Source organism: Papio anubis, chromosome 19 (assembly GCF_008728515.1).
Source record: "Papio anubis isolate 15944 chromosome 19, Panubis1.0, whole genome shotgun sequence".
NCBI lineage: Eukaryota > Metazoa > Chordata > Mammalia > Primates > Cercopithecidae > Papio > Papio anubis.
This window is the reverse complement of record NC_044994.1, coordinates 24302852-24324650: the sequence shown is the minus strand read 5'-3', so window position 1 is coordinate 24324650 and position 21799 is coordinate 24302852. Positions and strand designations below refer to the sequence as shown.

Here is a 21799-nt window from a genome sequence, read left to right as displayed (position 1 = left end):
CCTATAGCCTACCCACATCATGACCAATAGTCCTATTTTACATAAATTCTGTGCAGATTATCCTAAATTGAAATATGGTTAGATTTGAATTTTAAGCAATGGTATAAGGATGGTTTCCTGGGGTGGAAATCTAGAGGCAAGATAATCAACTAGGAAAACTGGCCAAAGTGAGAGATGCTGTGGTTGGGAATATGTGGTAGCAGTGGAGACAGACGGAATTGATCGATGTAAGAAAAAGAATGGAGCTGAAGTTGACAGTAATTGAATGTGAGAGATTAGGGAAAAAAAAATGTCAAGGATGACCATCCTTTCTGACTTGTATGGTTGCTTGATTGAGGAAGTAAAAAGATGATTTTAGTTTTGCATATGTTGATTTTGAGATTTTTGTGGGAGAACCATTGGAGAAGTATACCAGGTATTGGATAGGCTGATGTGGAATTTAGGAGAGGTCCTGCTAGAGAGAAAGGTTGACGTATCGTCAACTTATATTAGGTGGTCCTTGGATCCAGGATGATAGAGGAATTCCCGCAGGAGAGCTAAGAGAGTGAGAAAAGAAGCAGAATGAGAGAGGAAGATGGCCGTGCACAGAACTCAGAATGTCATTTAAAGGGTCTGTATTTTTGCACAGACTGAGAAAAGGGCATGAGCAAAGGCAAAGTGGAAAGAGTGAGTATTGGTTGCACAGGTGGCGGGGAAATGTTTGCATAACCTAAGTGGAGCCAGGTCATGGAGGGACTTAAACAAAAGCCAAGGCAGAGGAGTCTGGGCTTGGTGGTTAGAGATTAAAGAGCTATTATATGTTTATTTATTCATTTATTCTATGAGTGTTTATGGAACACTTAGGTTCTTGAGTGAGATGGGTTTGTTTTAGGTTGTATTTTAAGGTGAATGTGTGATAATGGAAGGGCAGAGATGGAAACAGGCTTAAAATATGAAGCAGTAATACCATTACAGAGTTACGAGAATCAAAACCAGAATAGTAGCAGTGAGTGCTCAGGACAAAGAGATTTCAAGGAAAGAAGTGCCAAGATTTCATAATGTATTAGCAACCATGTTCAATCTAAGACCTTTTTAGGTTCCATCATGTTTATGATAAATTCGTCTCAGAAAACTTCTGGTAATTTTGAAGACGCAATTAACCAGTGAGATACAATGAAAAGTGCAGTCTTCCTATTTTCAAAAACTAGGGAAACCAATTTGCATGGTGTGAAATGGTTTGGCTGCTTAGAACATAGATCCCAGAATGGTTCAGTTTTGAATTCTGGGCCTACTTAAGTTCAAGAATGGAGTTTCAGAATTGAAAGTAATGGTCTGACCACTTGCTTTATAAAATCTTAGATGGAGAAATAAATAGAAATAACCACAGATTATCTATGGTGCAGTTCATTATTTTTGATTGATGCCTTCTTTTCTTTGGTTTTAATTCCAATTCTCTATGGTTGTATGTTTTGAGACTTTGTATTGAGACTTGTTCCTTATACCTACTTTCCCCCAACTCCACTTCCATTTCCTCTGCTATGAAAAAATAGTAATTTTAGGAACTAACTACAAGTGACGTGGGGAATCAGATTTTAAAATAGGGAATGCCATGTTGTAGAATTTCAAGTTTTTCTCTTTATCATTAAGACTGTGATTAAGGTCAGCAGAAATTTCAAAGATTGGGAATAAGAAAATGAACAGAAAAGTCACAGAATATAAAATATAAATTATTTATAAAATAATTATATCCTTTATAATAAGAAAAACACAATTACAATTCCAAGGGGATACTATTTTTCACCTATTGGATTGGCAATGATTATTTTTCAGTTTGGTAATGAACTATTAGGAAAAGCCTGAGGAAATGCATTGTTGTAAGAATGTAAGTGGACACAGACCTCTTAGTTTGACGATATGTATCAAGAATAAAAATGCATTTACCCTTTGGCTTAGCAATTCCTCATTTAGGCATTTTCCCACCAATGTACTTGGATTAAGTACTCAAAGCCTTCAGGACAAGCATATTTAACTTCAATATCACTGTGGCTGCAAAAGATTGGAATAAATGTGGGTGTCCATCAACAGCAGACTGGTTAAATTAGTTATGGTATATGCATGGGATGAAATAGTGTGCCATTCTTTAAAAGAATGAGACAGATTTTTATGCAGTGATGGAATAACTGTACAGAATGCAACCATTTGTTTTGAAAAGGGTGGCATTATGTGTGTAGACTATATCAGATACTGCCTCTGGACAGATGTACAAGATACTATATAGCAGCTGCTTGAGCAAGAAGATCTGAGGGTAAGATTGGGAGGGAGAATTACTTCTTCACCCTACACTCTCTAGTACTCTTTGAATTGTTTGGCATGTACATATGTTAGGTAATTTTTAAAAGTCTTCCACCTTACTCAAGGAAAGAAGTGAGGTAGCATTCACTGTTGATGAAGGGTTTAGGTAAATGAGGTTTCATACACTTAGGGGAAGTGAACATTTATTTATACAAAGTTTAAAAAGGCAATATATATTGGTTGGTGCCATACAAAATGAGGTGCTGCTTATCTTTTATGGGACAGTCCTACTTTTACATTTTAATCCTATAGAAACTCTAGCTTACATGCGCACGTAAGATTAAAATACAAGAATGTGTTTGAACTTTGGTATTGTTTTGTAAGTCCACATTCCTACCCAGGTTTATTTACTTATTGAAAAATGGCAACTGGCTAGTTGTTTCTGTCACTTGAGAATTGCTGATCTCATCACATTTGGATATGGGCCAGTGGTTTGAACGGCCAGTTATTTGAGCCATTTTAAATGCATTTTGTTTGTACAGTTGACTTGGAACCATCTAACTTTGTCTGTGGCCTGTCTCTGAGAAAGGTAAGAGAAGAAAAGTTCATTCGTTCACTATTTAGTGAGCACCTGCTTTATGCCATGTGTGGTATGATGCTGGAGGCACCACACTGAATCACAGACCTGGGCCCTCCCCTTCATGGCCTTTTCAACATTCTGGGCTTCCCTTTTCTTAATCTTGTTCCTCACATTAGCCATTTTTAGGTTTCTTTGGTGTTCTGGTGCCATTTCTGTCGCTCTTGCTTTCTTTTCTACTTTATCATTTTGGGCTGGTTTCAGCAACATTTTTCTGCTCCCAGTCATGGAGGAGATGACAACAGAATGTTGCTCACTTGAGTTGTGGGTCTACAGATGGACACTGTGGGCCTCAGCTCTCATTCCATTTCTTTTCATTTGATACACAAAGTAGACTGCCGTGCTGAAGGGATGGCAGACAGTAAAACTATAGCTGCAAAAGAGGGCCCACCCCAGGTCGTGCTCACTGCCAGCGATAATGGCGAACAGTGAGGCACATGTCATGGGGAGCTGCATCCTCACGGGTGGCACAGAATGGACTTCCCACTAAGCCTAACTTCCCAACCAGAAGCAAAATGGACAGACCTGAATTTGACCCCCTCTAAATCTCCCTTTTTTTTCTTTCTTTCTTTTTTTTTTTTTTTTTGAGACGGAGTCTCTCTCTGTCACCCAGGCTGGAGTGCAGTGACGCAATCTCGGCTCACTGCAAACTCCACCTACCGGGTTCACACCATTCTCCTGCCTCAGCCTCTGGAGTCGCTGGGACTACAGGTGCCCGCCACCATGCCCGGCTAATTTTTTGTATTTTTTAAATAGAGACAGGGTTTCACCGTGTTAGCTAGGATGGTCTCAATCTCCTGACCTCGTGATCGCCCGCCTCGGCCTCCCAAAGTGCTGGGATTACAGGCGTGAGCCACCACGCCCAGCCCCTTTTATTTCTTCATATCTCAGCATTGTTGCTGTCTTCTTAATTAGCAAAATTTGTTTCCACTTTTCATTTCTGACAAGTGACCTTTCCCTCTAAGTAAAGGAGAGTGAAGCTTAGTCCCTTCAGCCCCATACAGATGATCGAAACTTAGATGAAGGAAGGATTTGTAGCGTCTTAACTGATGTGTTGTCCATTCTGAAATAACTCACTGTGGCTATCTTGAGGGGCACACACAAAATGGATATTTTCTAGATGACAGTTATTTCATAATGTCAATTATGAAATACAGTTTTAGAAATATATCATGAAATATAGCTTCCATCTTTGCTTTTTAAATATTACCATAAATTTATTTAAACCATAGTTAGCGAGCATGTCATTGGTGTTGAATTTGTGCCTGGAATTTTCAGGGGCCTGCAGATGGAAAAGCTCTTACAATGGAGACATTTTATGAAACCATCAAAGCTCCTGAAAGACAATGCAGCTTCCTCCCTTTCAAGAACAGAGTTTGACAGTAACATCTCAGAACAGATGTTTTCAACAATCTCCAAATGTTTTTATTTTGTGGCACAAAGACTCTGTTATTCGTGAAATGGTCTGTTAAAAAATTAGTTCCTCCATGTGGGGATTGTGGGAATATGTGTCATGTAAATTGATTTCACTTTTGGCAGGAAACTGGCTCTTAACTCTTTAGATTGTCTCCAAGATTGGACTCCAAGTTCCGATTTCCAGGCCACAGCCATCACAGAGGAGGTAGTAATACTCAGCATTTTTCCCAGAGTTCTTAACGTTGGCTAATCTGAGAATGTTACATTCTTTTTAAAAAAAAAAAAAAAGAAGAAGAAGAAAAAGAAGAAGCAAAATAAAAGTTCATAGAAATTTTATCCTGCAAAAACACAGTGAGAAAATGTAGGCCTTCATGTTTGCTGGTTGTTTACATTATTCTTTTAATATAAGTCCACTTCTACAGCTTTTACTTGTTGATACTAGATGCCTAGTTAAAGGGAAAACTGCGTTTCAAAGACAAACATGGGCAACTTAGAATGTGATTTCAGGTACCTTACAAGAGACCCTGGTATGACTGTTCAGTGGTATGCAATAAAAGGACTAGTCATTTTCTTTTCCTTCCTTCCTTCCTTCCTTCCTTCCTTCCTTCCTTCCTTCCTTCCTTTTCTTTCTTTCCTTCTTTCTGTCTTTCTGTCTTTCTTTCTGTCTTTCTTTTGTTTTTGAAACAGAGCTCTGTTGCCCAGGCTGCAATGCAATGATGCAATCTCAGCTCACTGCAACTTGTGCCTCCTGGATTCAAGTGATTCTTCCTGCCTCGGCCTCCTGAGTAACTGGTATCACAAGCATGTGCCACCACTCCAGGCTAATTTTTGTATTTTTAGTAAAGACGAGGTTTCATCATGTTGGCCAGGTTGGTCTTAGACTCCTTGCCTTCAGTGATCTGTCCGCTTTGGCCTGCCAAAGTGCTGTGATTACAGGCGTGAGCCACCACGCCTGGCCCATTTTCACTTCTAATGTCTTGTCTTGCCACTTCCCTGACCTATACTTTCCACTCCTTCCAGCAGGACACAGGTCAGCACACTGTGGCCTGTTTTCGTAAATAAAGTTTTTTGGAGCACAGCTGCTCTTATTCACTTGTGTATTGTCTATGGCTGATTTTGCCCTACATGGCCAGAGTTGAGTAGTTATGAATAGAGACTGTTTAGCTCATGAAACCTAAAATATTTACAGAAAAAGTTTGCCAACTCCTGCAACAGGAAGTCATGTGTGTATTGTGACCCAGTGTTTAAACATTACATTAAGAAAATATTTTATAGGTTTTAGCTGTTTCTATTTTAAAGACATTTGTGGGGTGCAAGAAATGCAAAGTAGGGCTGCGTGCAGTGACTCACACCTGTAATCCCAGCACACTTTGGGAGGCTGACGTGGGCAGATAGCTTAGGCTCACAAGTCCAAGACTGTCCTGGGCAACATGGCAAAACCCCGTCTCTACAAAAAAATACAACAATTAGCTGGGTGTGGTGGCATGCGCCTGTAGTCCCAGCTACTTGGGAGGCTGAGGTGAGAGGATGGCTTGAGTTTGGGGGGCCAGTGAGCCAAGATGGTACCACTGCACTCCAGCCTGGGCAATAGAGCCAGACATTGTCTCAAAAATAAGGAAATGTAAGGTAGTGTTTGGTTTTCAATAATTTAACATCACAGGAGAGTGTTTAAAATATAATATATGTACACAAATATGTAAATTAAAATCTTCCAGGACCACCTGAAAACACTATGGAAAAGAAAAGAGAGAAATTAACTGACAATTGGGTATTCACTAAACAATTAAAAGAACGAATGAAAGGAACCTATTCATCTGATATACTATATGCATAAATGTTAAAAGTTGTAGCTTTTGGTCATATTTAGCTGTTAGTTTTTCCCCTTGTTCTCTTATCTGTGTGTGTTAATCGTTCTCAATAGAATTTCTTATACATGATCCCGTGCATATGTGATTCTGAAGTCTTTCTGTCCAACAGGATGACAAAACACAGGTGATTACGACACGTAATATGGACTCTATGACCATACCAAAAGTGATTATTCATTTGTTCTATATGCCAAAATATGTTTGAGGCTGCTGATAGTACAAGATCACAGACACAATAGAAAAATAATTAAAGAACAAGAACCCAAGTTAGGAAACAAGGGGATAAAGGTGGTTATATCAAAAACCAAGATTCTGTTATTTAAGCCAGAAAATCGGCAATCATGGCATACAAGGCAAAAAGGAAAATAGGAATTCGAAAGCTCTTCTTATTTCATGAGAAGAAACATTTTTCTTTTTCAGGAAATACATCTTTTTCCCAAAGAGGATTCTATCATGTAATCTTTATTTAAGGACTTGAACAATACCTGCAATCACAGTTTTAAGGGAATGCAGAGATATTCGAGACCTGTACCTACTGTCCAATATGACAGCCAGTAGCCACATGGAGCTATGGAGCATTTGAAATGTGGCTAGTCTGAACTGAGGTGATCCCTAAGTGTAAAACATACACCAGATTTAAAAGACTTAATGCAAAAGTGTATATATATACATATATACACACATCATTAGTGATGTTTATATTGAATTTAGATGTATTGGTTTAAATAAAATGTGTTATTTAAATTTTACCTCTTCTCTTTAAATGTGGCTACTAGAAAATATATAATTGCACATGTGGCTTGTTATATTTCCGCTAGATAGCTCTATAGTGTATCTATATCTGCTAGATAGTCTGTAGTGTAATGTTTGATATATTAGGGTGCAGGGATGCATCCTTGGCCTATGAGTACATTTCTGAAGGGACAGAATGGAATTTATTACAGGCATGATGCTTTCAGGTAACCTCTTACCTCAGAGATTGAGCATCTCTGGACTACTTGATGAGTGGCATACATATGAATCCCTGCATCTTGAGAACATTTTTCTAAAATATTGATCATAAAATTACAATAAATTAAACTTATTAAATACTCTTGGAAAGATACCATTTGCAGGTTTTCATGAAAATATACCTGGCTTAATGATAGCTTGAATTGTGTTCATATTCCAAATCTATAATTTCTTTTGTTAATCAAAAAAATTGGCCGGGCGCGGTGGCTCACACCTGTAATCCCAGCACTTTGGGAGGCTGAGGCGGGCGGATCACGAGGTCAGGAGTTCGAGACCAGCCTGACCAACATGGTGAAACCCTGTCTCTACTAAAAATACAAAAATTAGCCAGGCGTGGTGGTGTGCCTGTAATCCCAGCTGCTCAGGAGGCTGAGGCAGGAGTATGGCTTGAACCTAGGAGATTGCAGTGAGCTGAGATCGCACCATTGCACTCCAGCCTAGGAGACAGAGTGAGACTCTATCCAAAAAAAAAAAAAAAAGTGACCCAAGAAATGACAATCTGTATGCATCTTGAGAAGAGGAATAGAAGCTAGGAGTTGTTGAATGGTCACTTATGTTAAATACTTTGGATGCATTGTAGCATTTAATCCTCATGGCAGCCCTTGAAGTATCCCCGTTTTACAGGTGAGGAAACAAGGCTCAGGCGGATTTGTAACTTGCCGGCACCACAAAACTTGAAAGTGGCAGAGTCTGCAGTTAAATTAGGCATCTGTCTAACTCAAACTAATTATGTAAGAATGGAAAAACAGTTAAATCCATTATGAAATGCTGTGCAGACACGGGTGTCATTGTATGGGGAAATGCTCAGCTCGGCGGGCAAGGGCATGGTATAAAACTGTAGAACACCATAATTGTTAAGAATGTGTGCATGGACCAGGTAAGAATAGAGACAAATGAAAAGTTTAACTTGTGACAGAATTTGTTTTAGTATATGTGCTGCCAAAGCGAGCACCAGAATTTGTTTAAATAAGTATTATTTTGAAATTGCCTTATTTTTTTAAAAAAGAAACTTATTTTTTGTCAAAAAGTATGTACTGTAACATATTCATACTGTATATTCAAATGTATTATTCATACCCCTACATATTTCTACGTGGCATATTAGCTGTTCTTTCATGTCTAGATTTATCCTCTGTGTTCTCCTTATCACCTTCCTCTTAACTCCTGAAAACTCCTCCCTCATGGTCCGTCACCAGCAAAACGTCTATATCCTTAAAGCCTCCTCTGAAATTACTTTTATCTTGTTAAACCCAAACTTGGATATTCCCTGAGAGAAGCCCTTTCAGGTTACAGCTCTATTTTTTGCCCCAAAGTAGAGGAGTGTAAGTGGTCTCTTTATTCTTCCTCATCACCTTTACCATTCCACTTCACAATTCCCTAAAACTCTTTGCTTTAAATCACTTGTCCACCAGGCTTTAAACCTCTTGTTCATCAGACTGTATCACCCACTACCTCATCATTGTTAGTTACCTACTAAGCCTAGGATTCTGTCCTCACTGTGACATCATTTTAGTTCCTGGCTCACTGTTATTCTCTCCAGAAATACTTCTCTCCTTATCAAGGAGGATTTTCCTTGGAAATATGATCCTTTTAATACCCCTGGGCTTCTCAGTCCTTTAGCTGTTTGCCATCTCAGCCTTTAGCAGACATCATCACCTTAGACCACATCATCACCAACAACTCCATCATTCCATTTTCTCAACTGCATGCACTGACTTCTCTCCTCTGCATGGCTTTTGCGCTCACTCCCTCTAGGGTTCAAAACTCAATTCCATCAAAATCCATGATCCATTGATCCCATTACTTTTTTCCTGGACTCCCTTCCCTCCCACCCAGGATCTTGTGCCTATTTTATCCAGCTCAGGTCCATGTTCAGATGGCATAATTGCTCCCTGTGACATCCTGACTCCTTTGCCCCTCTCACTTCTCATATTCACTTGGTAGTCTCAGCTCTGGCTGAATCCGAATCTCTGGCTACTTTGTGCCAGCCTCTGTGCATCTGACTTTGGCTGGACAAAAACACAACCGTACTCTGTGGTTTTACTTTTAGTTAATGACCATGAACCTCAAGTAGGAACTTTAAAAATGCTGCCCAGCAATCATATTACGTTGTTCACTCTGATTGGACTTTTTAACAACCTTCCCCTCTTTCCTTAACCCTCTAACAACTCCTCTCTCAACCTTATTCTCAACCGATACCTTCCTTCCAACTTTGGCTGGAAAAATTGGAAGCTTCCAACAGCTTCCACTGCTGCACCTTTTGGGGCTGGAGATGAACGACCTGTGCTCCTGTCTGAAGGCAACTCCTCCATTTCAACATCAGATGCACCTTCTCTGCCTGCTCAAGGATTGGGTTCCAGTCATTCCTCCTGTCATCGTCTTGTCCCCCTCTGCTGGTCGTTCCCATCAGCATGCAAGCATGCTTGTTTCTTCTCCCATCATACTAAGGAAAATAAAAATATTCCCTATATCTCACTTCTGCTTCCTGTCAGTAGCCTCTGTGCCATCTCTCTTCTCTATTTTATAGCAGAACTCCCCAAATATCGTCTGGTGTCCATTCTTATTATTTCTAGTTTCTCTCTTCCCAGGCTGCCTTCAATCCAGTTCAGCCAAGCCATTGGCCTAGCTCTTCTGCTGCTCTTGTTGAAGTCCTCAATTAAATACAAGTTACTGAATCCTACAGTTTTCAGTCCTCATTTCACTGTCCCGTAAGCAGCATTTGACATCCCCTCCCTGCTCATGGGAGGAATCAGAGCACCTTGCTTCTTGGATGCACCCCTCTTGGTTTTCCTCTCACTCCCCTGGCCAGTCCTTCTCAGTCTCCCAGGATTCAAACCTTAGACCTCTTCTCTGTCCACACTCAAGCCCATGGTCATCATCATCAAAATGTCGTGGCTTCAGATAGCATCTGTGTGCTGATGACTGCCAGATTTATTCTTTCCAGCCAGACTTCTCTCCTGACCTCTACACTTCTGTGTCTATCTAAGAACTTTTTGAACATCTGTTTGCATGTCCAATAGACATCTCAGACTTACCTGTCCAGACTGAACCCCTGATGCTCCCTTCACCGTCCAAAACTGCCCCGTCTCAGTCAATGTCAGCTCTGTTCAGAGTTGTTCAGGCCGGAATCCTCACACTTTCTCACCACTTCCCAGCCCCTGCCATGTCATACCCGAATTATTGTGGGAACCTTCTACCTGGTGTTGTTTTCCTCTGTGCCTTGCACGTTTATGATCTTCTCAACATGCCAGCTAGAGGGATCCTTCTGTAGCATTGGTTAGATCACCTCATCTCTACTCAAATCCCCATTCCACTCAGGTGAAGAGTGCAACTCTTTAAAGGCCGTATACAGTCTGCCCACCTGCTACTGCTCTTTCTTTTCCTTCTTCCCTTATCCCACTCCAGCCATAGTGGCAGTACACCAGGCAGGCACCCCACCCACCTGAGAGTCTTTGGGCAGACTGTTGCCTAGTCTTAGAATTCTGAGACCTCTACCTGCAACTACCAAGCACTACCCTCCCTCACCTACACCAAAGGTCACCGTCTCAGCAACACTGACTGTTCTCTCTGCACTCTCCATCCCCAACACCCTGCCCTAAATTTAATAGCACTTCTCGCCTTCTACCATGGTATACTCTTACTCGTGTATTATAGTATCCATCTCCTGCTGGAATGTAAGCTTTGGGAGAACAGAGATTTGTGTTAATTCCATTAATTGATGGATCTCCAGCATCTAGAATAATGTCTTCACCTAGTAGATGCTCAAAAAATTGTGTTGAGATTATGAATGAAAGCTTTCCTGTTTCTGCCTGAGAGATCTGCCCCATGATAGCTTTTAATTCCTTTTATGTTTCTGGAGTATTATATTATAGCCAGGATTCACTGTATCCCTGACATGGTTGCGTATGGTCTTGATTCCAAACTGAAAACCGTTCTTCTCAAATGCTGCAGCAGGGTCACAGATACTGAAAATGTAAACAACATGATAGATCCTTGATATTTTAGGAATATGTTCAAAGTTCTTCATAAATCCTGTGAATTTTGGAGACCGTGATATGGCCTACTCGCATGATTTTCATATATAGCAGTAAAAGGAAAGAAAGGAGCCACATGGAGCTCCAGAGGCTGAGTGGCTGGTGGGCTCAGTGGTTGGGAGGAAGCTCACCAGACAGCTGTCTGCTGCTGCTCCATGCTTCTGCCTCAGCAGCATCACACATTACAGCAGCTCATGAGCCCTAGACATGACCTGCATATTGTTGTAACCAAGAATATGAGTTATGTGAAAGCCAGGAATCCATTATATCGTTTTGTTCTATTTGCAAAAAAAAATGTAAATACTAATTTTAAAAACTTAGCTCTCCCAGGCTTCTAAGACTTGGTTTTAGAATGTAAATGTGTGGTTCTTATTACAACTAATGGGCAAGGTAACTTCAATGTTTAACTTACTGTTAGAAACAACCATTTATAACAAAGTGAGTTTTCACTTTGAGATCAAACAGCAAGTAAGCATTCATTCAGTTTGATTTTGGACATCTGGGAATAAACTCTAAACGTAAACAAAAAGAATGCAGTTTATTTTCATTTTAAAGCTGATTTTAAAATCTCTCTACCTTCTAGTTTGATGGAACCTACCATAATGCCTTTTTTAAAAAAATTAATGATGAACAGGAATCTTTGACAAGGAAGGGCTGGACTAAAGAGAGAGGATGCTGTTGCCGTGGTAACAGCAGTCCAGCATAAACATCTTAGATCTCTTCTGTTTATCATGTGTTTTAGGGCAATTCAAGCTGCTGGAACAAGACCGAGATATAAAGGAGCCAGTGCAATATTTCAACAGTGTGGAGGAGGTGGCTAAGGCATTTCCTGAACGCGTGTACGTCATGGAGGATATCACATTCAACGTGAAGGTAGCTCTTGAAGCACCAAATATTTACATTCACTAAAGATAATTTAACTTTCAAGTCTGGATGTACACAGTAAGTGTTCATCTCTGTCTCCCAGGAGAGTTTCACCTTCCTAATGGGTTAGTGGCAGTAGCCAAAAACCACGTATATTGTAGCTGCCCTGACTCCCTGACTACTTCTGTATTTATTAGCATTATCTTTTGTTAGAATTTAAAACTGATATCTGAGTTCAAAACTGTAGCTGTTGAGGCAGATAAGTGATATTTTTTTTTAATTTGGACTTCATTTCCTAATATGTAACAGTGTTTAGCCAGATCTCCACTTCCGGGAGCAAAAGGGATATGATAAAACTAAAGAATACCAAGCACTTACTTAAAAAGAAAGAAAGAAAAAAATACAGAGAAAGACTAGGTTGCTAAGCATTGCTTGAAGTCAGCATGTATTCATTCCATTTTTTGTGGACTATCTATTTCACTATACACAAAGAAAACTGATGTCGCCCAGAGAAAAGCTATATAGTGTTTGCTGTGCTCCATTTGTTCTGCATTCTTAAAAGGACAGTACAGTCCCCGTCCAGATGTTGAGCGAGGTTCTTTGACTAGACTTGCTGCTGAAGAGGGACTGACCAGAGAAGCAAGCCACCAACCAGGCCCATCGTATTGCCTGCAAATCCTCTACGTTTTCTCCAGCAATACCCACAGTTATAAAACACTTTAGAAAGTGTTCACATTGAAGGGGTTTTCTCCTTAATGTCATTTCAGCCCAAAGTCCACCTAAATCACATTCTCTGAACATTTCAAGGTTTAGGGGGGCAAGATTCCTGTTTCTTAGAAATCCACTCTATGTGAAAAACAGACTACATGGTGTGTTGGCCCAAGAATGCAGCAGTGTCTTTGTGGATGAGTCACTCCACCCACACTCTTCAGGAAAGGGAGGAGATGTCCAGAACAGCCCCTTATTGGAGAAATGGTTCTGCCCATTTCATTGTCTAAGCTAAGTCATTTCTTCTTCCAGTTCTAAAATACAGCTGCTTTGGTCTACGCTCTTTTAGTTTTATTATTAAGATGAGTGAGATTTTATATTTTGTAAAAATCTTTACTAAGTAAATTATGCTTACATACAAAAATATTTATCATTTTTAACTTTTTCAGTGGCCCTAGCATATGAGCGGTCAAGACAGCTTGCATTTGTTTACAGTGAAAACTTGTGCAAACATGTTCATTTTTAAACATACCTAGACTCATTGGTCAGAAGTTAAATCCTATTCCTTTAGTGTTTTGATATGATTTAAATTTCTCCCTAAAACATATTTAGAATTCTCTAAATGAAAAAAAGAAGTTTTTTTCAGAAAGGAAAGTTAGTAGTTTTAAACTCCTTTCTAGGAAAATATTTCATTTGCTAATAAACAATAAGAAATCAAATGTAAATTTTAAAGTGATTTTTAAAGATTTTCTCCAGTATTAAAATGTAGCATTTCCATCTGTGGTCACATATTGCTCATGTATACTGTTTTTTAAAAATGCCTTTAGCAACTTTTCTTGGTGAATTTGTATTAAATCAGGAATGACTGAGAGGATAATACTGAAATTTATACATTTTGTTAGAGTTCTTTTTTAAATATAGAGTACCATGACTGAATGTATTCATTAAAATGTGTTTGATAGAGAATATCATTTAAGAGTTCAAAGGCACAGTTAAGTGTGTGAAATGTGAGCTTACAGCATTCATAAAACTAATTGGATTTGGGTTGAGTTCCGTGCTGTGCAAACATAAATATTTAATATTTCTAGTCTGTTACTTATGGAGTTTTAAGGTGCCATCACCTCTAGCTTGCATGAGTCATTAAAACATTATTCAATTCTATTCAAAGAAGGATTGTTATAGGAACCTCAGGAAATTTACATAAAGATATACACAAAAGGTTTTGTGCTTAGTGATAAACACTCAAGTAAATAAATAAACTAAGGATAGTTATCGAAAAGTTTGTCTGGATACTACCTGGACCAAAAATAAAGGCTGGAAGTCATGGTCTTCTTTAATTAAAAATAGACTGGATTAAGCCAGGGCATGGTGGCTCATGCCTATAATCCCAGCACTTTGGGAAGCTGAGGCGGTTGGATCACCTGAGGTCAGAAGTTCGAGACGAGCCTGACCAACGTGAAACTCCATCTCTACTAAAAATACAAAAATTAGCTGGGCTGGTGGCGCACACCTGTAATTCCAGCTACTTGTGGGGGTGCTGAGACAGGAGAATTGCTTGAACCCAAGAGGCAGGGGTTGCGGGGAGCTGAGATTGCACCACTGCACTTCAGCCTGGGTGACCGAGTGAGACTCTGTCTCAAAAAAAAAAAAAAAAAAAAAAGACTGGATTATTGTGTCTGTGTGAGAACTAAGAACTAAGCAGGGGAGGAGTTAAAGAAATGGGATTTTGGTTATTCTCATGGAGAAGGTAGGAAAAAATTAAAAACAATACTCTTTACTCATAAATGTAGCTATTATCCAAGAAGCAGTTTTTTAAAGAAAGATTTCAAACCTCCTTAGAAGATTTCACCCTCTGTCCTCTACTTCAGATACAGCATAAATTAAACCAAAAGGATAAACCACTGAGAAAAGCACTTGCAGTTAAAAATTGATAGTTATCTGGCATCATGATAGTCAAAAGACATAATTATTATTAGAAATAAATATACATATGTATTTTGATATATGTATTTACAAGTCCAAACTGAAATTAATCATAATGAGAATATAAAATAAAGCAAAAGTATTGAAAGAATGGGAACTCTAGTTCTGGGTTTCTTCCCAAACTGTAGCAAAATTTAAACTTGAAATTTTAAATGTACTGGTGAATACTAGTACTATTTATACATTTGTTTAAAAATGAAACGTTATTTTTAATTTGGAACTAAAATTTGTCTTTAAAAGATACCTTGATGTGTTGAAAACTACCTGCTTGATTGCCCCCATCATTGATTAACTGCATGAAATGAATTCATATGTATTAAGTGTTTAATTCTTTAACCAGCACATATATTTTGAGCACCTACTATATGCCCAGCACTACTCCAGGCACTGGGGCTGAATGGTAAATATGCAAGTCCCTCACTGCATGGAAATTAGTCTAGTAGGGGAGGTAGAAGATAAATACATAAACAAGCATTAATACTATCTCCAAGTGGAGATACCAAGAATCAGTTGGATCTGCAGGCCAGGAGCTTAGATAATAGGCTCAGAATATATAGCTGGGACTCATCATCTTCTGGAAGACATTTGAAGCCACGGGTCTAGTTGATTTTACCTATACCAGTGGTTCTCAACCAGGAGTGACTTTGTCCCTCAGGGGACATTGGCAGTGTCTGTACACAGTTTTGATTGTCATGACTGCGGGGTGGAGGATGTTACTGTTATCTAGTGGGTAGAAGGTGGGGTTGCTGCTAAACGTTCTGTGATGCACAGGACAGGCTCTCATAACAAAGGATTATCCAACCCAAAATGTCAGTAGTGCCAAGGTTGAGAAGCATTAACCTACAGACAAGATTAAAAGGAGAAGAGCTCTGAGGACTGAGCCCTGGAGTACCCCAGCAGTTAGGGGTCTAGAAGAGAAGACTGGATGGGAGAGCAGTGAGGTAGGAGGATGGCTGGGAGCATATCATGTCCCAGAAGCCAAGACTCAAGAAGGAATGAGCAACTGTGTCAAATGCTACTTAGTAATTGAATTAGATGAGGACTGAGAACTAACCATGAAATTTAGCAAAATGTGAAGGTCATTGGTGGCCTTGATAGGAAGCAAATAATAATCAGCTCTGAGACTGGAAAGTGAGTTAACCAGGACAGTACAGTGGGGTGGTCCTAGAGTTTTGTCAAGGTAAGTTTCAAGTGAGATTACTCAGCACCACCCTTTCTTTCTTCCAGCCATTTTCAGCTCCCTCGATGCAGGTATAGAGTAGAAAAAGAGCTGAGTTTAATCAGAGTTGAGGTTCTCCCGGTGAGTATAGCAGAGATCAGAAAAGATGTTGATGGAGTGTTCCCTAGAGTGAGTGACAGGTCACACTGAGCCATGGAATCCTCACTGGGGGCTGGGTGCAGTGGCTCATGCTTGCAGTCCCAGCATTTTGGGAGGCCAAGGCGGATGGATCACTTGAGGTCAGGAGTTCGAGACCTGCCTGGCCAATATGGTGAAACCCAGTCTCTACTAAAAATACAAAAATTAGTTGGGCATGGTGGTGCCCGCCTGTAATCCCAGTTACTCGGGAGGCTGAGGCAGGAGAATTACTTGAACCTGGGTGGCAGAGGTTGCAGTGAGCCGAGATTGTACCACTGTACTCCAGCCTGGGTGACAGAGTGAGACTCCATCTCAAAAAACAACAAAAAAAGAAGAATCGCTACTGGCTAACCAAGTGTGAATGGAAGTGTAGCCCCAATGAAAATTGGACTTATGAGATAGATATGTTTGAGAAAATGAGATGCGAAATAGGAGGTGGTGGTAGAGTATAAAACTCTTGAAATTTAACTTTAGGCAGTAAGGTCGGTAATGACAGGAGTAGCTCTATTTTCCAATCTAAGTATGTCCATTTGAGTGAGCAGCTGAGGTAGTAGAAACAGAAAATGGAGATGAGAGAGTCAAGAAAATAAAAGGCTATGTGGGCAGGATACCTCTCACTGATCATTTGTTTATATCTCCTCTAATCCCTGCAAAGCTAAAGGAATTCCATGTTTTGGGAATAGCAGTCACCTATCTCTTTCACATTTTTTTTCTTTATCCATCTGGTTTTTAGTTTTCAGGGTAAGAATATTGTTTTTGTTTACTTGCTTTCCTGCATATTTGTGGGTTTTTTTTTTTAACTATAATAGACTTTTTCTCTCTTAATTATCTCTCTCAGTTTTTTCATTAACCACCTTTCTTCTCATGTTTACTTCCAAAGTCAGAAAATGTCCTCTTTCTGAGTTGCCCATTCCAACTGAAGGCTCATACCCCTCCTTTTAATAATAAAAACAGCTGCACTAACAATTTTCAAGTCATATATTTTTCTTCAAGCAGGCCACCATGATCTAAAGAGTGAGTTGGACTGTGTAGTGGCTCAGGCTCTGAACTCAGCTGAGTTCAGAACCCTGCCCCAGGCATTGACTCTGACCATGGGTGGGTCACACAACCTGAGCCCACAGTGTCTTCACCTACAAAATGGAACTGATACTACCCACCTCATAGATTTGTCATCAGAATTAAGTAAAGTAATGCACTCAAGTACTTTGCAAATGTCTAGTAAGGGAGCTGGCAAGCTAGTCTGTGGGCAAACTGCCTGTTTTTGTAAATAAAGTTTTATTGGAACAAAGCCATGTCCATGTGTTTATGTATTGTCTGTGGCTGCTTTCATGCCAACAGCACAATTAAGTAGTTGCAGCGGAGACTATATAGCCTATAGAGCCTAAAATTATTACTATCTTGACCTGTAAGATAAGGTTTGCCAATCCTTGGTTCAGAACATAAAATCATAAAAAATTAAGTTTCACATTTTAAAAATTCCCACCACAGATTAAGATTATTTCACTTACTCTTTCAGTTTCTTTTCTTTTCTTTTCTTTTCTTTTTTTTTTTTTTTTTTGAGACAGAGTCTCACTCTGTCACCCAGGCTGAAGTGCAATGGTGTGATTTCAGCTCACTGCAACCTCCACCTCCCAGGTCCAAGTGATTCTCCTGCCTCAGCCTCCCGAGTAGCTCGGACTATAGGTGTGCACCACCATACCTGGCTAATTTTTGTATTTTTATTGGAGACGGGGTTTCGCCATGTCGGCCAGGCTGGTCTTGAACTGACCTCAAGTGATCCACCCTCCTTGGCCTCCCAAAGTACTGGGATTACAGGGGTGAGCCACTGCGCCTGGCCTCTTTTCTCTTATCCCTCCTCTCCCCTTCCCTCCTCTGCCTCCCTCTTTCTCTCTTTTTTTCACCTCTCTTATTTCTCTCTCTCCCTCTTTCTTTAAGAAACATGCTTTGTCACTCAGGCTGGAGTACAGTGGCGCTCTCATAGCTCATTGCAGCCTCGAACTCCTGGGCGCAAGTGATCCTCCTGCTTCAGCCTCCTGAATAGCTAGGACTACAGGCATGCACCACCACACTTGGCCGATTTTTAAAATTTTTCTGTAGAGATGAGCATCTCACAATGTTGCCCAGGCTGGGCTTGAATTCCCGGCCTCAAGCAATCTTCCCGCCTCAGCCTCCCAAAATACTGAGATTACAGGCACGAGCCACCATGCCTGGCCCGCTTACTCTTTATGTAATGCTTTCTCCCTAGTGACTTACTGTTAACAACTCAGTACATAGTAACTGTTCTTTGTTGTGGTTTCGAAATACCCCTTCACTTCAAATACTTTTTTGGAGACCTTACTACACTACTAACTACTGAATTATTTTAAATGTCTTCCAGCCTTTCAAACTCAGCCCAATAAAGATGAGAAAATTTACCCCGCCTGCATTTCCTGCCATCAAAATAATGACTAACCAATTAAGTTTTAATTTAAGTTCTATCTTTACTGTGACAGTTATAGAGAGAGAGGGGGAAAAGGGTGGCCTTCGATTTGGCACTGGGTCCAAGGCATCCTGTCTTCACTGATGTAATCCAGAAGCTTTCTACATTAAAATTACGACTCTCAAGTCTGAGAGCCCAAATACCCTAATCTGGATACTATAATGTTGCTATTTTAGCTCCAGCTAGCTAGTGAGAGCCATACTTTCAGCTGTTCCAGCGTAGATTTCCCCAGAGGCAAAGTAACAAGTTTACATTGTCTCCATTAGAGAAAGTTACCCACTCAGGAATGTGAAGTTCAGTCAGATGTGGCATACAGTCGCCGCCTCTGCCTGCCTCGACCTCTTCAGAACCACTTCCGTACTGTGTGCATCGTCTGGCCAGGAGCTGAGGTGACAGCCCTGTCACCGGTGTATCAGCTTCTGATTAACTGCTTTGGTACCTGCTGTGGGCTGGGGTGTCAGTGCCTAGCAGCAGAGCCACTGTGATGTGGGGAGAAGGATTTCAGCGGTACCTTTTCTTTGGATATTGATAAAGTGATGCTGTGATACACGTATACAATGTGGAATGATTGAATCAAGCTAATTAACATTTCCCTCATCTCTCAATACTTATTTTCCCCCATTCTACCTGGAACATGTACCCTTTGACCAGCATCTTCCCGTTCTCCCCACTCTCCAGCCTCTGACAGCCACCATTCTCTCTGTATCTATGAGTGTGATGTTTTTAGTTTCCACATATAAATGAGACCATGTGGTATTTGTCTTTCTGTGCCTGGCTTATTTTGCTTAGCGTAGTACCCTCCAGGTTCATTCATGTTGCCACAGATAACATGAGTTTCCTCCTTTTTAAAGCTGAATAGTATTCCACTGTGTATGTATACCCAGAGGTGCCTCTTTTTAATTGGAGAAAACATCATATAAGTTTCAGAGAACTTAAGTGAAAAACTAGAGCCTTGCAATACTAAGAAACGTGACCAAGAGTACAATGATAAAATACTATATAAATTATCCAACAGGACTAGGAAGTTTACAGACTTTGCGTTGTTACAATCATCACATTTGAGATCTGGAAAGGCCCTTCCACGTTGCCTAATCCTACTTCTTTTAGCAAATATGAAAACTGAGAAACAGCTGTGTTAGCTGACTTCACTGATTCATGTGAAGCCACAAAATGACTCAGCAGCAAAGCCCAACATAGAAACCAGGTCTCCTAATACAGTCCAGTCACCTCTCTGCTCCATCACACTCTGTGGATTTGAGATAAGGCCCAAGATTGTGATCAGAATGTACTTTCACTTTGACACAATAGCTTGTACAGTTTAGTTTATTGTCCTTTTTAAAAAATACAAACATGTTCAATCATTATGGCATGTAGTGCAGTATAACCAAAATCCTTCTGTCATTTGTATTTCTGAAACATTTATGGTCTGACACACAGGATTTGGCAGCTTTTATGAATGTTATACATGTACCTTTTTATATCTTATTAATAGTAAAGTATGGTGCCAGTATTTAAAAAATAAAATCTTGCAGCTTATATGAACAAAAGTTCTCTGAAATAGGAATTTGAAGGAAAGACTCTTCCAATGAACAATTTGCAGACTGTGGAGAGATAGCCTTCAGTGTAAAATGAAGATGCAGTTTCAGAGAACAAAGGGAGGGTCCCGGGTTTTATAGCAACAGTGACCACTCAAGTTCTCAGTCAGGTCCATATAGCAAATGAAGGATTGAAACACAATTAGTGCTGCTGAGCCCTGATTGCCTGAGGCTGGTGAGTTCTAATTGGTTGGTTCGCATTAGCTCTGAAAGTCCCAAAGTTGAATGGAGGCATGGGTTTTTCCAGGAGCTCAGAGCACATGTGTGACCTCCAGTCAGCAAATGGTTGGTTGGCTGTCTTTTAAATTTAGACCTGGTTAGCCATTCAGGATCCATCTTAGAGGATTGGCTCTTTCATGTTCACATTTGTTCACACTTATTTTGATCTTTTCACTCTATCAATATCAATGTAGTTTCTGATAATTTAAACATCACATGTCAGAATGAACTCCTTCAAACACCATAAGGTCTTAACCCACAATTTTTAGAGTGCTAACCAGTATTAATAAAACAGCCAGACCAGAGGTTGGGGTCTTATATTGTTGCTTGAAGCAGTGTTAAAGATACACCGACATGACTAAAATGCATTGCTGAATAAATAAGCACAGATTTTAAAGTTTAATATGATTAATGCAACTTGATACCAAACTCTGAATGTCTTCCAAGACTTCCAAGTTACTGAAAAGCAGCCAATATATTTTCTAAAGTCGTAGATTTGATGTAATCCATGTGCCTTTTATTTTAACATATTAGTTACACTTTTAAAAGTTGCCATCTGAAAAAGTGCTGAAAAAATGAAGACTTTTCACTTCTGCTGACCAGTTAGACTGTGCCTTCTCTTTTGGGGGGCGGGGGGCGGGGCGGAGACGGAGTTTCACTCTTGTTGCCCAGGCTGGAGTGCAGTGGCGCAATCTCAACTCACCACAACCTCCGCCTCCCGGGTTCAAGCAATTCTCCTGCCTCAGCCTCCCAAGTAGCTGGGATTACAGGCATGCACCACCATGCCTGGCTAATTTTGTATTTTTAGTAGAGACAGGGTTTCTCCATGTTGGTCAGGCTAGTCTCAAACTCCCGATCTCAAGTGGTCTGCCTGCCTTGACCTCCCAAAGTGTTGGGATTACAGGTGTGAGCCACTGCGCCCTGCCTATGTTACTTTCTTTATTCATTTTAGCAGGAAAAAACTACAGACTGGGCCGCTTGTGATTCTACTCTTGTTATAACTACTTATGCTCTGCCATCCTCCTGGTCATTTTTTGTCTTTGAAAACACAAAAATAGTTTATTAGTAGACTTTGCTCTGCGTACATGGGCCATCCTGTGGTTGTCCTGTAAAATCATACAAGCTAGTAGTACTGAAACATTTCGTATTCTTCGGGGTTTTTTGTTTTGTTTCCAGAGTGTAGTTCAGTTGTAACTCACCATTCCTCGTTTAAAATGTGATTCTTAGTTTCCGTCTCAAGAATTCAGAAAAAGAATCATATGTTTTAAGTTTATAATAATGTCAGAGAGACCATCTTTTCCTGTGATTTTTCAAAATGGGTAAGAATTACTTGCTCCAGCATTTTCTACCTACTCTC

General features: G+C 40.1%; 1 protein-coding gene across 5 annotated transcripts in view; it reads left to right on the top strand.

Annotated features, from left to right (window-relative positions):
* Nucleotides 1-21799, top strand: part of GAREM1 (GRB2 associated regulator of MAPK1 subtype 1) — a 200386-nt gene that overhangs the window by 142952 nt on the left and 35635 nt on the right. For all 5 annotated transcript variants that reach the window (XM_031658758.1, XM_031658757.1, XM_009192577.4 and 2 more), the window contains exon 3: nucleotides 11980-12110. In XM_031658758.1, coding sequence (XP_031514618.1) covers nucleotides 11980-12110 — 131 coding nt within the window. The remainder of the gene's footprint in view (nucleotides 1-11979; nucleotides 12111-21799) is intronic.